The sequence below is a fragment of the Rhipicephalus microplus genome, unplaced genomic scaffold (assembly GCF_043290135.1).
Source record: "Rhipicephalus microplus isolate Deutch F79 unplaced genomic scaffold, USDA_Rmic scaffold_50, whole genome shotgun sequence".
Classification (NCBI taxonomy): Eukaryota; Metazoa; Arthropoda; class Arachnida; order Ixodida; family Ixodidae; genus Rhipicephalus; species Rhipicephalus microplus.
Window position 1 is genome coordinate 2,077,602 of NW_027464623.1, and position 14,341 is coordinate 2,091,942.

Consider the following 14,341-nt stretch of genomic DNA (forward strand, 5'->3'; position numbering starts at 1 on the left):
TTTTGCTTTTACTTTACATTTACTCCATTTGTTAGGGCCTTCAGCATGCTTGATAAATGTAAATAGCAGAGCTGCCCCAAGAAATTACTGACGTCAGATACATAGATAAGATTTCGCCTTACGAGTTCTTTCATTCCTTTATGAAAGCCTCCGATAAGCTGTCGGGTTACGATGGAAGGACACTTACTCCATAAGTCCAGGGTTCATGCTGGGGGAACAACAAGTGATGCACAATATGTGACCCTGTTTGAAACTCCGCTATTTTTCCAGCGGCCAACATATGTGTTATGACTTGAAGGAAAATGTTTCGGGCAAAAACATCGAATTCTAAAGAAGCAGAAAAACATTTTCCTTAAGCAGTCGTTGCTACGTTGCAATATGAGTTAAAAGCAGTCACAGAGTTGGAATGCATAAAGATTTAGCAGTCGTCTCTCATACTATAATGCCTTTCTATATGAAATATTTTAGCGTAACATTTTTTCCAGGGATAGGTCAAGATGGGGATAGGGGATTGAACGCACACACGATAGAAATAGTGTGCTGCCGTCATAGAATGTTATCACAATGAGCGATGTTTATTAGTGCTCTAAAATGAATGAAGAGTACAATATAGACACTTATTGGCACTGCGCACATAACAGTCCTTGCCGTGAACATTGGTATGCGGTTTGTGAGAGTTCAGTCAAGATATGCAAGGATGATTACATTTTGCCGAGGCGTTCGCAATTCGACCGTCGTTAAAGAGCGTCGTAGCGACGTGACAAACAAAAATGTTTCTGACGGGAACAGTAGCACACAAATGTCTCGTATGGCACAAAAGAAATCGACAAGAAATCGACAATATGTTAAAACCAACCCTTATTCTTGAAGAACTAGCCCAAAAACGTGCTTTCGTAAACACGCAACTCTGTTAGCTCCTGAATCATTAAATCTGAGCAAGATTTTTGGTGTGGTGCATCAAAGGGTAGGATTTACCTATTTTTAGCTAATCAACACAATTAAATGGCTTTAAATCCTCCATATTTTGTGGTATTTGGCATCGATATCTTTAGAAGCCATTTTTAAGAGTAAGTTTTGTTTAAACTGCAGTCAATAAATACATTTTGTGGGCTATGTATCACCCTGTTTTTCACGTGCCGTTGATAGGGCACCTCCATGGCCGGGGTATGTCATTCACTGAATATGCACTGGGGAGCGTAACAACGATTTCAGTGTGTGAAAAGCACCTATGCGAAATTACACATGAATTCGGTCTGATTATTTTCAAACATCATGCCAAATGTCTTTTAAAGTATTCTGAGAAATGGCTGTCACTAAATATAAGTTTTATTGAATCTTTGTAAGGATGCCACCCCGAATGGGAATTTAAAAAAATCACTGCAAATTAGCTTGTCTGTAGAGTAAAACTGACAGTTATGAAATTTCTTTGATTCAAGCTAATGGTACACATTTAAACCCAAATTGGGGGGGGGGTGTATTACATCGTCAAAGCTCTCACTAATTTTACGTTTCACTATGAACAAATGAACAGCAGATCTGTCACACGATGTTGATTGAGACAAAGTAAATATACTCAGAAGTCAGAGACATTTTTTATCCTCTCTTTTCTTCAACATGTACTGTTCATATTTACAGTAATTTTCGGAAAAACAGTGAGAGCTAATAAAATAGGTTCGAGAAAAAGGAAGCATCGTAATCAAGGCTGCCTTCTTTAGCTGTGAAGGCTGGGAAAGGCAGCGAGAGCAGGTGTTTTGGCGGCTCCAACGCGAATAACCGTTATGAGGACGTTATGTGCCTTGATATCGCTATGTACTCGGCGGATACGACGATACGCCCACAGCTCACACAGACCAGAGTGTACTCAAATGACATGCACGCACACACACTAACTCCGACGCTTCACTTTCTCCCACACTTCATAGGAGCTCTAGGTTGATATTGACGCTTATAGTATTCACGTACGGTAAACGGTGAAATACAAGGTTCAGTCATATACACCAACACTTCACATCTCAGCAGTGTGTGCCAACACTTGGGCACAGAAGAACAGCTGTTTGGTCAGTCACAATAACAAGAAAGGAAGAGAGGGAAAGACAGAAGCACATCTCTGGTCACATTGTCACACACAAAGTACTTGACGTCCTCAAAGTCACAAGTCCAACGTGCACCGGGTATAAAACACGTTGGCGCAAAATGGTCCTCCCCCACCCCATTTTTTCAGTCTATTCCAGTCAGCACAAGGTGCCTTCAATTAGAGTTCACAGACGGTACAGGCGGAGGTGCTTTTGCAGGAGCTCTGTCGGGTCGAACGCTGTCGCGTACTCTGGTTGATCTTGGCTAGCCTCGAACTCACTCGAAGCCGGCCAGCTGTATGCTATAGCTCGGACGCATCGGCACTCGACTTTCGCCGGCCGATACCACACAGCAGAACCCGCTTGAGCAGCCAGCGAAATGATTTGTTGTACTCCTTGCGGAATTTGCCTGTTGAGCGGAAAGGGAAAGAAAACGAGAAAATCAGAAAAGAGTGTTGCTTACAAACCCTAAGCAAAAAAAAATGTATATGACTATTTTTTAAAGGGCCAATCCACAGGCTCCGAAACGCACTGGAAAAGCTCGCACATTTTAACGGCGCGTAACCAACCTTTTTATACGCGCAGTGACGTCAGCTCGCTGATCGTTGACGTTGACCTCATTGCTGTTTGTTGAGACCTTGTTTAGACCAACCGACGAACTGCGTGCTGCGTCACGTCACCAGTCGCCGAGTTTACGTCACTGCGCGTATAAGGAGATCGGTCACCCGCAGGAAAAATGCGCGAGCTTTTCCTGCGCGTTTCGGAGACTGTTGACTGGCCCTTTAAGAGTTGCTAAACACTATTTATGTCAACAGACCACGAAGCAATTATGAGAGATGTCGTAGAGGAGGACACCGCAAATTTCGTATATCTGGTGTTCTTCAACCTGCATTTACCTCGTGAAGTATACGGGCTTCTACCATCATGCCTCTATCAACGTGCAGCCACCACGGCCGCGTTCGAACCACTTTAGTCCAAAAGATGAGCACCCTAAGCACTAATCAGCCATGAACTTCTTGTAACGAGACGCATGAAATCTCTTTAAAAACAACCGAGCTCTACTCGTACAACATGGGGACTCGAAAGAGTTTACGTGTCTTTAACAACTACTTAAATCGTGCCAGATCAGAACTCCAAAAAAAGGGAGTAACAAACACTCTTCGTTCTAAGAGTATGTCAGACCAGTTAGCTCAACTTTTACAAAGCCACGTTATGTTAAGTGAGCTGTTTCGAATGTGTGCTCTATTACTACTTCCACAATAAGTGTTAGCAATAGCTTAAAGAATAGACCGAAGTAGTCTATTATCGCGGTTATATATAGCACTTCACGCACGACATAACTACAGGTACACTCACATCACCTTTACGAATCCTAAAAGCTATATTTTTTGTTGCCGTGGTGCGCACTATTAACGCTCCTCGCGCAGCGGAGCCAGACAACACTTATAAAATATTTTACTTTGACTGAAGTTTTCATTCAAGTTTCATTTTCGACTTTCATTTTGAAGTTTTATTTTGAAGTTTTTCAAGTTTCATTTTGAAGTTCTCAATTCAATGTTTTTTTTCACAGCATTTGTTGCTATGTATTGGTGTGCACAGCCATCCTATGACATTGTAAGCATGTGACGTAAAATGAAGGCCATTTGCTCAATTGTCGATGAGGGCATACGTGAACTTCCACAAATGGTGGACATATTATTGTCGAAAACAGAACAAAAACGTTTGCCTCACTCACCACTCATGAAATTGTAGACGATCGGGTTGATTGCCGAGTTGAAGTAGCAGAGCCAGTGGGAGAGTAGGGAGGCGACGCTCATGAGCGGCGTCTGGGGAAGATCTGTCGTGTACCTGCGTTTGAAAACGAGCAAGCCCTCTTAAATCATCGCTCAACCACATACCTCCATTGGAATGGCAATTTTACGTTGGATGAATGCCACTTCAAGGGTGCTTGTGAATGTTTACTCAAACGCCGTACAATTTCCAGCATCGAGAAACCGTGTCATGAAAGGCAGCTAAAAAAAACAGAGAATGCCGACACAATGATGTCCGATTGCTGTGCTTGAAGTTGAATTTATTCTCTTTCCTTGCTAACAAACTTAGTTTGATGTTCGCCGCTGGTCTTATTTACTTCAGCTTTGGTTGTTTGAGCTTTTCATGCCTCGGTTCGTTTAGTTCGTCAACTCTTACTAAACCACCGAACTTGCCTCAGTTCATACAATGAATGCTTTATGAAGCCCTGGTGCCATTACAGCTTGGACGAGCATTTAATAGCACCAGGACTTCATAAAGGCTGTTACCAGGTAGCCCCAGTTTTATTCATTTTACTTTGAAGAGGCAGGAGGCTAATAAAGGGGTTGTGAACAGAAACAAAATTTTTCTCGTATTAGTCAATTGCTCTTGGTCACTTCACTATCAACGTGATTGCGGCGGCGGGAATACTCTCACTAAGCGGAAAACAAACACGCAGAATATTCCTAGTGGGTACATCACTTTCAATTTTAAACACTAAACGCCGTGACAATATAAATATTTATAGTGGCTACTAGACTGTGCTTAGTTCATTATTGGTAACTAATACGTACACTGTTCTCTTAAAGGGCAAGAGAATTAACAGGCTAAACTTCAATGAATGTTGTTCAGACGAAGTCACCAAAAAAGCGTGAGCTTACTTTGGAAGCCGTGACGTCAAGTGAGAAGATTCTGTGAGACATTTAAAAAAAATGAAACCTTGTTCTCGCCGCGGTGGTCTAGTGGCTGTCGCGGGATCGAATCCCGGCTGTTGCGGCTGCATTTTCGATGGAGGCGAAAATGCTGTATACGCCCGTGTGCTCAGATTTGGGTGCACGTTAAAAAACCCCAGGCGGTCTAAATTTTTCGAGCCCTTCACTATGGCGTCTCTCATAATTATGTGGGGGTTTTCGGACGTTAAACCCCACATATCAATCAAAATTGAAATTTTGAGCGTAATTTGCTCCTTTATCAGCATGTCTATAGTGATCACATTAGCAACATTGCAGAATTCAGAGTAAAGTTTATTTATCTAAACTGATTCATACTTTCACTGTAGTATGCACTTAAAGCAATAAATGTGTCTTGTTGGTGAGATCCTTCTTTAGAAAACGGGTCACGCAAATAGTGAGGAAATGTTTTCGTGCCCAAATATTTCCCCTTCATTTTTTTGTCGGAACGAAAAGAAGCAAATTTTGCTTCATCAATAGGCCCATCGAAACGTATCCCAGTAGTCATCTACGTGGTTTTACGCAGAAGATGCGATGACTCGTTCTTTTATATTGCTTGTAACATCTATCGTATAACTCCAGACGTTTTATTTATATACGTACACTCAATGTGTCTGCAACAACTACTGCTTACAACTACAGGTAATGTGCCATGCTCGGCGACTAAAACGTGATAACTCATCTACGTGTCGGCCAGTGGTCAGTGTGTGGTATGGTGAGCGCGAGAGTGTTAGGTACGCATGGTGACTACATCCAGTAAACAGCCGTTCAGTCTGTGTTTCTCAGGGCCGCCGGTTGAGCGCTGCAATACTTGGTTACGCATGCCAGCCTGCTGCAGCTGATTCACGTGGTATAGCACGTAAGCGCAGTCTATGTAGGCCCAACCACATGGAAGCGATTCTCGAGTCACGGCGACAAGCGACAGTGAAAAACGGGCTCCGTCGCACTGTCACGTTCCGATGAGAGGCACCCCATGTTGGAACAAATTGATTGATTGATTGATTTGTGGGGTTTAACGTCCCAAAACCACCATATGATTATGAGAGACGCCGTAGTGGAGGGCTCCGGAAATTTCGACCACCTGGGGTTCTTTAACGTGCGCCCAAATCTGAGCACACGGGCCTACAGCATTTCCGCCTCCATCTGAAATGTAGCCGCCGCAGCCGGGAATCGAACCCGCGACCTGCGGGTCAGCAGCCGAATACCTTAGCTACTAGACCACCGCGGCGGGGCCTGTTGGAACAAATTGACGTTCTTGCTTGATTCAAAACTATTGATGGCACGCCGATAAATTGCGGAAATAATGTTAAAAAGTTGATCCATGGCGACATGTTGCTGTGTTGAGTGACTTAGTTAAGGAATTCTGTAAAAGATTTTAGCGGTTTTCTTCTGCCGAAAAATTACATGTATCCGTGACAGTAAAAGGAGATTTGACCGCATGGGGTGCCCAGAAGCGTACGCTACGACACACTTTGCATGCCAAAGTTGACGTTGCAGCCAGCTACCATCATTTCATCAAGCTGCTACCAAAAGAGGGAAAAAAAACGTCGATAACAAGATCGGCCACAAATACGTCCACTGACTCACTCTCGGTGTGAGATATGGCTGTAGAGAAGGCAGACTATACCTTACTGTCCTTAGAGTAGGCATGAAGAACAAGCATCGAGAACAAATCGCAACCGAATCGAGGATCTAGGCTGCTGTCTTGTGGCCGGAAATTGTCACGCTCGCTTCCGGGAGTCAGGTTACTTTTTTCTAGTTTTCCAAAAGCCCATGACGTGACAAGCGACGTGGTGACAGATGTCGCCGCGACTGTTGCTCGTCACTATCACTCGGAAATTGCGTGCGTGTGGTTGGGCCTTCGCGGTATATACTCATATGTGGGAAAAACACATGCCACACGCCGCGTAAGGTGTTCTGTATCGCGTGTCTCGGCTAGCGGCTGCATCTGCGCACAGATGATAGACGGAGTGGACAAAGCGACGGCAAGTTAAGGCACCATTTATGTGCAGTATAAACAGAGGTGCTACATATTTTGCACTGAGGCCGACAGCTTAAGGAGCTCGCACTGAGCTGTGACGATGAACCGGGATTTCTTCGGTTGCTCTGTCTCACTTCACACCGCTTGGTTCTTTTGTATGCCCTGATGGGGAACCCTTGCATCAGTCGGTATAATTCGAAGCCTCCAGTTAGGAACCACCGTTGATCGTTGGCTAGAATAGGACCCTCGCTGAGGGAGCTTGGCGTACGTTGCGTAAGACGCATCGCAAGAGCGGCCGTTGATTGCATCAGCCTGGCTCACTCACAGATTTTCACGCTGGCTGCATCAGCCATTGATTCATATGTAGGATATGACATCCCAAAACCACCAGGCTTCATCAGCCAGTCTGCGTCACACGATACCAGCTTGAATATCTTGAAGAACCAATGAAGTTTGGTTTGGACTCCCGAGCATAACAACAACTGCAAGCAACGCTGTTGCAAGCGGCCGAAATCAGAAAGAGCTGCAGCAACGGGCGAATGCTTGCGGAACATTTTTTGTGGCAAGTGGCAAAATAAGAACCAGTCAGAAGCGAGCATCGCCATTGAGGCGTCCTTATCTGCTCACGAAGAATTGTCAAACATAGCCTCCAAGAATGAACAGTGGCATGCGTGGCGTAAAATCTGAGGGGCCCATCCAAGGGATTATGCCATTGACAAAGCAGCTTGCGGGCACTTAGCCGCAAGATGGAACCACGCAGGTCTACCAGTGGTGCTCAGGAATAGTAATTAACTGAGAGACAGGGGCAGATAGGAGATATTAGAAGCAAACAACGAACCATCATCATCATCATCATGAGCCTGACTACGTACACTGCAAGACAAAGGCCTCTCCCATGTTTCGCCAGTTAACCCGGTCCTGTGCTTGCTGCTGCCAATTTATACCCGCAAACTTCTTAATCTCATCTGCCCACCTAACCTTCTGTCTTCCCCTAACCCGCTTCCCTTCTCTGGGAATCCAGTTAGTTACCCTTAATGACCAGCGGTTATCCTGTCTACGCGCTACATGCCCGGCCCGTGTACATTTTCTCTTCTTAATTTCAGCTATGATATCCTTAACCGCCGTTTGTTCCCTAATCCACTCTGCTCTCTTCTCGTCTCTTTAATATTTAATGTTAAACTGGGCATGACGTCACTGCGAAGAATAAAACGCAACGAGACAAATCGGGACTGCAGACATCGCTGCCGCTTCGCGTAAAGCGCGAATGGGAACACGAACACACGTTCACTACACATGTTTTTTAGCTGCTAGAGAGTATACGTACGCTTAAAATCATGGCAAGAAGCACTCTGTTGGTGCCATCAAAAATCATAGACTGAACGGTTATCTAGCTGGTGCAGTCACCATGTGTTACGAATGCTCACACTCTCAACGCAAGCAGCCACACACTCCGAGCTTTCGCGTTTCAATTGTTGAGCACTGCATACCCTAAAGGGCAAACATTGGTCAACACTTATGTCTTCAATGACCGAGAATCGCACTCGGAACCGCACTAGCGACTTCTTCCCCCACACATAAAGCACATTTGAACATGTGCGTAGCCGATGACGCCTCTGTCTTGCCTTCTTTATGCTTGTTTATCACCGTTGATTCAGCAGCCGATTTGACCGTTGAAGTTGCTGCCAAAAGTTTACGTCAAAAAAGAAAACAACAAAACAAGCAAAGGAAATTAAGCGAGCCGTTCTCGAGCACCCGATGCAAATTGCGCTGCATGCTTATACTCCTTTTGTGTATCATTTTCCCAGCAACAGATTTTTATTTGCTTACCTGATGAATATTTTTTCTGTGGCTTCGGATATATATGTTTGACAGCGCTTCCGACAGTCGAAACAAGTAATAATGATTGTTGAGGTTTAGCATCCCAAAACCACCATATCATTATGAGGGACGCCCTAGTGGAGGGCTGCGGAAATTTTGACCACCTGGGGTTCTTTACCGTGCACCTAAATCTAAGACACCAGCCTCAAACATGTTCAGCTGCGTCGAAACTGTGGCTGCCGGGGTTGGGATTCAGTCCCATGACCAGGGGGTAAGCAGCCGAGTAGCTGAGCCACTATAAATCAGCGTGGTGGTTGTCAAAGCAAAGCAATCATCGCGGCCGTGGTGGTAGACAAGGAAATAAATAGCAAGGCTGACACCACAATGGGGCCACGCATGCTCACACGTGGCTGATTTCGAACTGTAAATGTCGCTCGCACTCATCTGAGCGCTCCACTTCATAATTTTAGACATGAGTAATGTGCAGTCGCCCTTTTTTCTAACGCGGACGCGCGGGCGTCGACCACCTCGTCGATATGCGGCGTTTAACGGAGCACAGAGGCAAATTGAAACAAGAATACGTGTATGCCTGCCATGAACAGTCCTCTGCAGCTGTCTTCTCTTGCGTTGTTTTGGTGACCGGACACCAGGACGCTCGGGAGAGGCGCTCAAAGACTCTGTGGTTGACGCTCGTGCGTTCAAGAAAAAAAAAGTGCTGCCATATCCACGAAGTCAGTGATAATGAGTGGGCGAAGCTCCGGAGGTAACCTGGTAAACCATGAATCTTCTGTACATTTCGCCCACTCGATTTTATTACAACGCTCCCCTAGCCTACGTCGCCGCAATAAAGCGAACAATTGCCTTCTACCAATGATACGCGTCATATGTGATATCATTCCTATTTTATAACATCTCGCATCTTTCATCATCAACTAGAAGTACCGCCGTCTAGTGAACGCTGCAAGAACTAAACAAGAGATGGCTACATGGATGGATGCATGGATGGATATGGCTGTACTCTTTAGATCGGGCGGTGGCTAGCGCCACCAAGCCGTTATACCTAATGAACCAAAAACTATGTTTATTTTTTTCCTTAAAAAGTGAGTTTGAGGATTCGTACTTTGCAGTGAAGAGTTTAGTTTTCACTCGTGCCTTGACTTTAGCCACCAATCAAATAACCTCTTTCTAGTTAAGTCTACCCGCTTAAAGTTTATTTTGCCCTCCCGGTCCCTAAACCCCAGTGCTTTGAAAAACTCTGCGCCATCATCCTGAACTATAGGGTGAAGCCCTTTACAGAACATTATCAAGTGTTCGGCAGTTTCTTCTTCCTCTCCACACGCACTGCATACTGTGTCTACCCCTTCGTATTTGGCCCGATATGTCTTGGTTCGCAGTACTCCCGTCCTGGCCTCAAACAGTAGAGAACTACCCCGAGTATTATCATAGATCCTTTCCTTGGCAATTTCCTGCTTAAAAGTTCGATAGAACTCTAGTGTGGACTCCTTAATCATGCCCATTCTCCACATGTCAGTCTCCGTTTCCTTCACTTTCTTCCTAACCGATAGTTCTTTTTGGTTTGGCCACCTGCTGTTTTCTAAGTATTTACCAGTCAACTTCCTGGTTCGCTTCCTCCATTTTGTATCGACATTCTTCATATACAAGTAGCTGAAAACCTTCCTAGTCCAACGCTCTTCCCCCATTTCTCTAAATCGCTTCTCAAATTTTATCTTGCTGCTAGCTTCCCTGCCCTCAAATGGTGTCCATCCCATATCACCTTGTACTCCCTGATTGGGTGTATTCCCGTGAGCTATTTCCCGTGAGCTATTTCCCGTGAGCTATTCCCCGTGAGCTATTTCCCGTATTCCCGTGAGCACGGGTGTATTCCCGTGAGATTTGGTGTATTCCCGTGACATACAGGGGACGGTACCGCCACCTAGTAAACTCTGCAAGAACTAAACGAGAGGTGGCAACATACAGGGCACGCACAGCCCACACCTTAAGGAGCTTCGCCCCTGAAGAAATACGGATACGTGGCTATACCACTGTGCGTCAAATAGCGGGTGAGTGAGGCCTCGCGACACCCCACCTGAGCAGATTGAGCGTGTGCACGGGCAAATAGCAGAGTCCGAACAGGCTGACTACGGCGATGAGCATCTTGGCCGCTTTGCGTCGTGCCAGCGTCTGCGGTGGTGGCTGTGTGCCCGTGAGCGAGCCGGTTTCGTGCAGTGCGGGCATGCGCCACAGCACGCGCGCCATCTGGTAGTAGGCGGCGGACATGAGCAGGCATGGCACTACGTACAGGAACACCACCAGGCACAGCTGGTACACGGACGTGTAACCCGCGGGCCACGTGTAGGCGCAGTCCGTCAGGTACAGAGCACCTGCGTGTAGCGGAATAGGATTGAAGATTGGTTAACAACGAAGTGGTACAGTATCGTGCTGTAAGTGACAAATTCCAGTCCGTTGCAGGGCTGGAGGTTTTTTCCAGTCACTTGTTTTAGTTTTAGCGTTAGTTCAAGAAACCTACTGCGCAAAAAAATATATATTACACGAAAAAAGAAGCTGCTTTGCTCTAGATATAACTTCTACCACGTCTCCTCATGAGCTCTGATATTTAGTACCCCCACCCCCTGTTCCCAAAGGTTTGTTGTGATAACCCCACGAAACGAGGCAGAAAATTGAGGCCTTTTTTTTGCTAAAAGGTTATGGGCAGATAGGAAAGTGGAAAGAAGAGAGATAGAAATAACTGGAAAGACAGTGAGGATAGCCAGTTCTTAGACAGGCAGAATGGGTAACCGGGGTGTGTAGGTAAGCATCTCCAGCATGTTACTTATCCTTGAAGCTTTCTTTCACTCGCCTTCAAACTCTCCCTTTTCTGACTATCAAACCTACAGAGGTACACCATGCGCCCATAAATGTTGAAGACGAGTCTTTTGTTGTCTTCCAGCACCCCCCCCCCCATCTTCAAAAAAAGACCGTTACGTTACCATGCACTGTAGGGTGGCGATATTGAAATACAAAAGATTACAGATAAGGAGATGCTGGGAGCCGACATACTATCAGAGTTTTTCACTATTCACGCAGACTGTAACCCTGTCACAGCCTAAATACGTGTGGTCCTGTAATTCTGAATGTGATCTTCCCGGGACTAAGCCATGCTTGCTTGACTCGGTGCTTGGTTATTACTGGACTCTCTCTGCATGCTTCTTCAACGGCCTCTTCGACAAAGTTTTGAAATCAGGCAAACCTTCGGTTACATCTTCTGCCATAACGTTATTACCGTCATCGCGTTAAATACGCCGCGATGGCGTCTTCTGGCGTTGACTCATTTCATCTCTGTGTCGCAGGAAATGTTTCCAATGCAATCATATCATCCCTCTACAATTCTTGACATAGCTTGCATTTATTGGCACTCATCAGGCAATTAGAACATAATAACGGTCCTCACTGTAAGCACTGCGTAGCCAGTGTCTGTAAATTTCACACCTGCAAACTAGAAAGAGATGTGGCTGTTGGTCGTTTTCTTAACCAACGCCTAATCACTCTTGGCTTTGCTAGTGTTCATGAGCGGTTAACTTGGTCGTGCTCTTTTTTTATCCCACCGAGCTTCTATTTTTCTAATCATTTATGCACACTTTATCTGAAATGTACACGTCACTTGAAACAGCAGGTGGCACACGTGTTTAAGCCTCACTAATGCAACGCAGTGTACACTAACCTACGACTGGACCACGGCGAGTGTCCAGAACAACAAGCTCCGGCAACATGACCAGACACGACACAATCCAGATGCAACCAATGGCAACGCGTGGTCCAGTGGATCCTTGAGAGCGGAGTGGTCGGCAGATGGCGCGCCACCGGTCCAGGGATATGAAGGTGAGCGTCAGCACCGATACAGACACCGACACGCACTGCACGAAAGTAAGTTGCAAAGCAGTTAAACAGCATGTTACACTCTGCAACACTACAAGGCGGCCCCGCTGCGGTGGTCTAGTGGCTAAGGTACTCGGCTGCTGACCCGCAGGTCGCGAGTTCGATTCCCGGCTGCGGCGGCTGCATTTCTGATGGAGGCGGAAATGTTGTAGACCCGTGTGCTCAGATTTGGGCGCACGTTAAAGAACCCCAGGTGGTCGAAATTTCCGGAGCCCTCCACTACGGCGTCTCTCATAATCATACGGTGGTTTTGGGACGTTAAACCCCACAAATCAATCAACACTTAAAGGCGAAATATTGGTGCAGACACTTGGCAATAGACACCATTCACTGGCCAGAGCAAGCTGCGTTTCTGGCTGTGGGTACTCTGAAGTTCGCCGACACTGTCACCAAGGCGCATGCAGAAAACAGATGCACGAACGCTTTACCGTTTCTAGCTCAACTATAGTCTGTACACTTGTGCATAGGTGAACACGTGCGCAACAAGGTCTATTTTTCTTGCGGCCATGCGACGAGGCTCTGCGTTTCGACGCTGCAGTCACACATGAAAACTTGACTACAAGGTGCCTATGTCTGGTACCAGGGGCCTATGTCTATGTCTTGCCTATGTCTTGTACATGCACACCCGGGACAGATACGGCCTACGGCTTGACTCCGAGTAAAATTTTTGGACTTTGCTAATAGTACTGACATGACTTCCTTGCCCATTGAAATTAATAGCTTTTTGTTCGGGTCAACTACAGAGACTGCTCTGATATCACGTATTTTATTTTTTCGCGAGGCACTCCGTGCTTTTGCTGCGAATTTAAACATCACAGTCAAAACAAGGGTCCATATTTCAGAATTGACATTCACATTTTAGTCGTTGTGGAAATTAGCATCGATATATCTTTTTCGAATCATGACACCAAATCTCCTTCATAAATGACTTGTGCGACTAACATTTGTGACTGTGGCCCGCAAGGAGAGGGAAGTTTGATAGCCTGCATTAAACAGCACGAAACAAGATTTGTTACAAGACATACATGACACAACATCAGGGCCCGGCATAACACAATTGCCTACAGCAGCAGGAAGAAAGACGGCGCAGCGCTCCAGGCTGTTTTATTTGGCATGAAACTCGTTACTTTTATGTCCTACGCATACACTTGCGTCACCAGGAAAACAGCTGAGAGCGGAGTCTTCGCCTCCAAAAAACGTGGATCGCAGCAGCAGATCGTGCAAAGCACAGACCATGGTTTTTTAACGTGAAAGAAGTGAAATGAAACACGCGTAAACTCTGAATCAAAAGAAAAGAAAGAAATACGCAAGGTCTCTTTTCTGTTTGCCTAAGTCGACTAGTGAGCAAAATTCATATTTTTTTTATTCACGGTCGATATATTCATCTTCCTCAGCACTCACCCGAAAGGTAATCACACATAATGCATTATTGTACATTTATCAGAATCAGAACCTCATGATGCTTTAAAACCTCACTAGTCTTGCGCTGACTCAGTGGCAGAACATATTTTGACCAGTCGACAATGTTATTGGATTATGTCATCATGTGACTTGGTGAGGTCGTCGTAAGGTTACGTCACCATCTGGTCATAATCTTTTGCAGCATTCATGTGGACGCCGACGCTGCCAAGACCAACGGCCATATTTAGGGTTTCTTTCGGTATTTGAGGCTTCCGCGTATACAAAATTCTCGAAAGCAGCGTAAAAATTCTCGGAATACATGTTTACACATTTATCAAGCAACAAAAGCGCTATTAGATTCACCGTACAATATACGTCATAGTGACCTTGCGGTTATG

At 45.5% G+C, this 14,341-nt stretch overlaps 1 protein-coding gene across 1 annotated transcript in view; it reads right to left on the reverse strand.

Annotated features, from left to right (window-relative positions):
* Positions 1–1,914: 1,914 nt before the first annotated feature.
* Positions 1,915–14,341, reverse strand: part of LOC142788271 (orexin receptor type 2-like) — a 96,245-nt gene continuing 83,818 nt past the window's right edge. Inside the window, exons 3-6 of the mRNA XM_075884878.1 lie at positions 12,328–12,520; positions 10,696–10,990; positions 3,808–3,920; positions 1,915–2,481 (exon numbers count right to left, since the gene is read on the reverse strand). Coding sequence (XP_075740993.1) covers positions 2,375–2,481; positions 3,808–3,920; positions 10,696–10,990; positions 12,328–12,520 — 708 coding nt within the window. The 3' untranslated portion in view covers positions 1,915–2,374. The remainder of the gene's footprint in view (positions 2,482–3,807; positions 3,921–10,695; positions 10,991–12,327; positions 12,521–14,341) is intronic.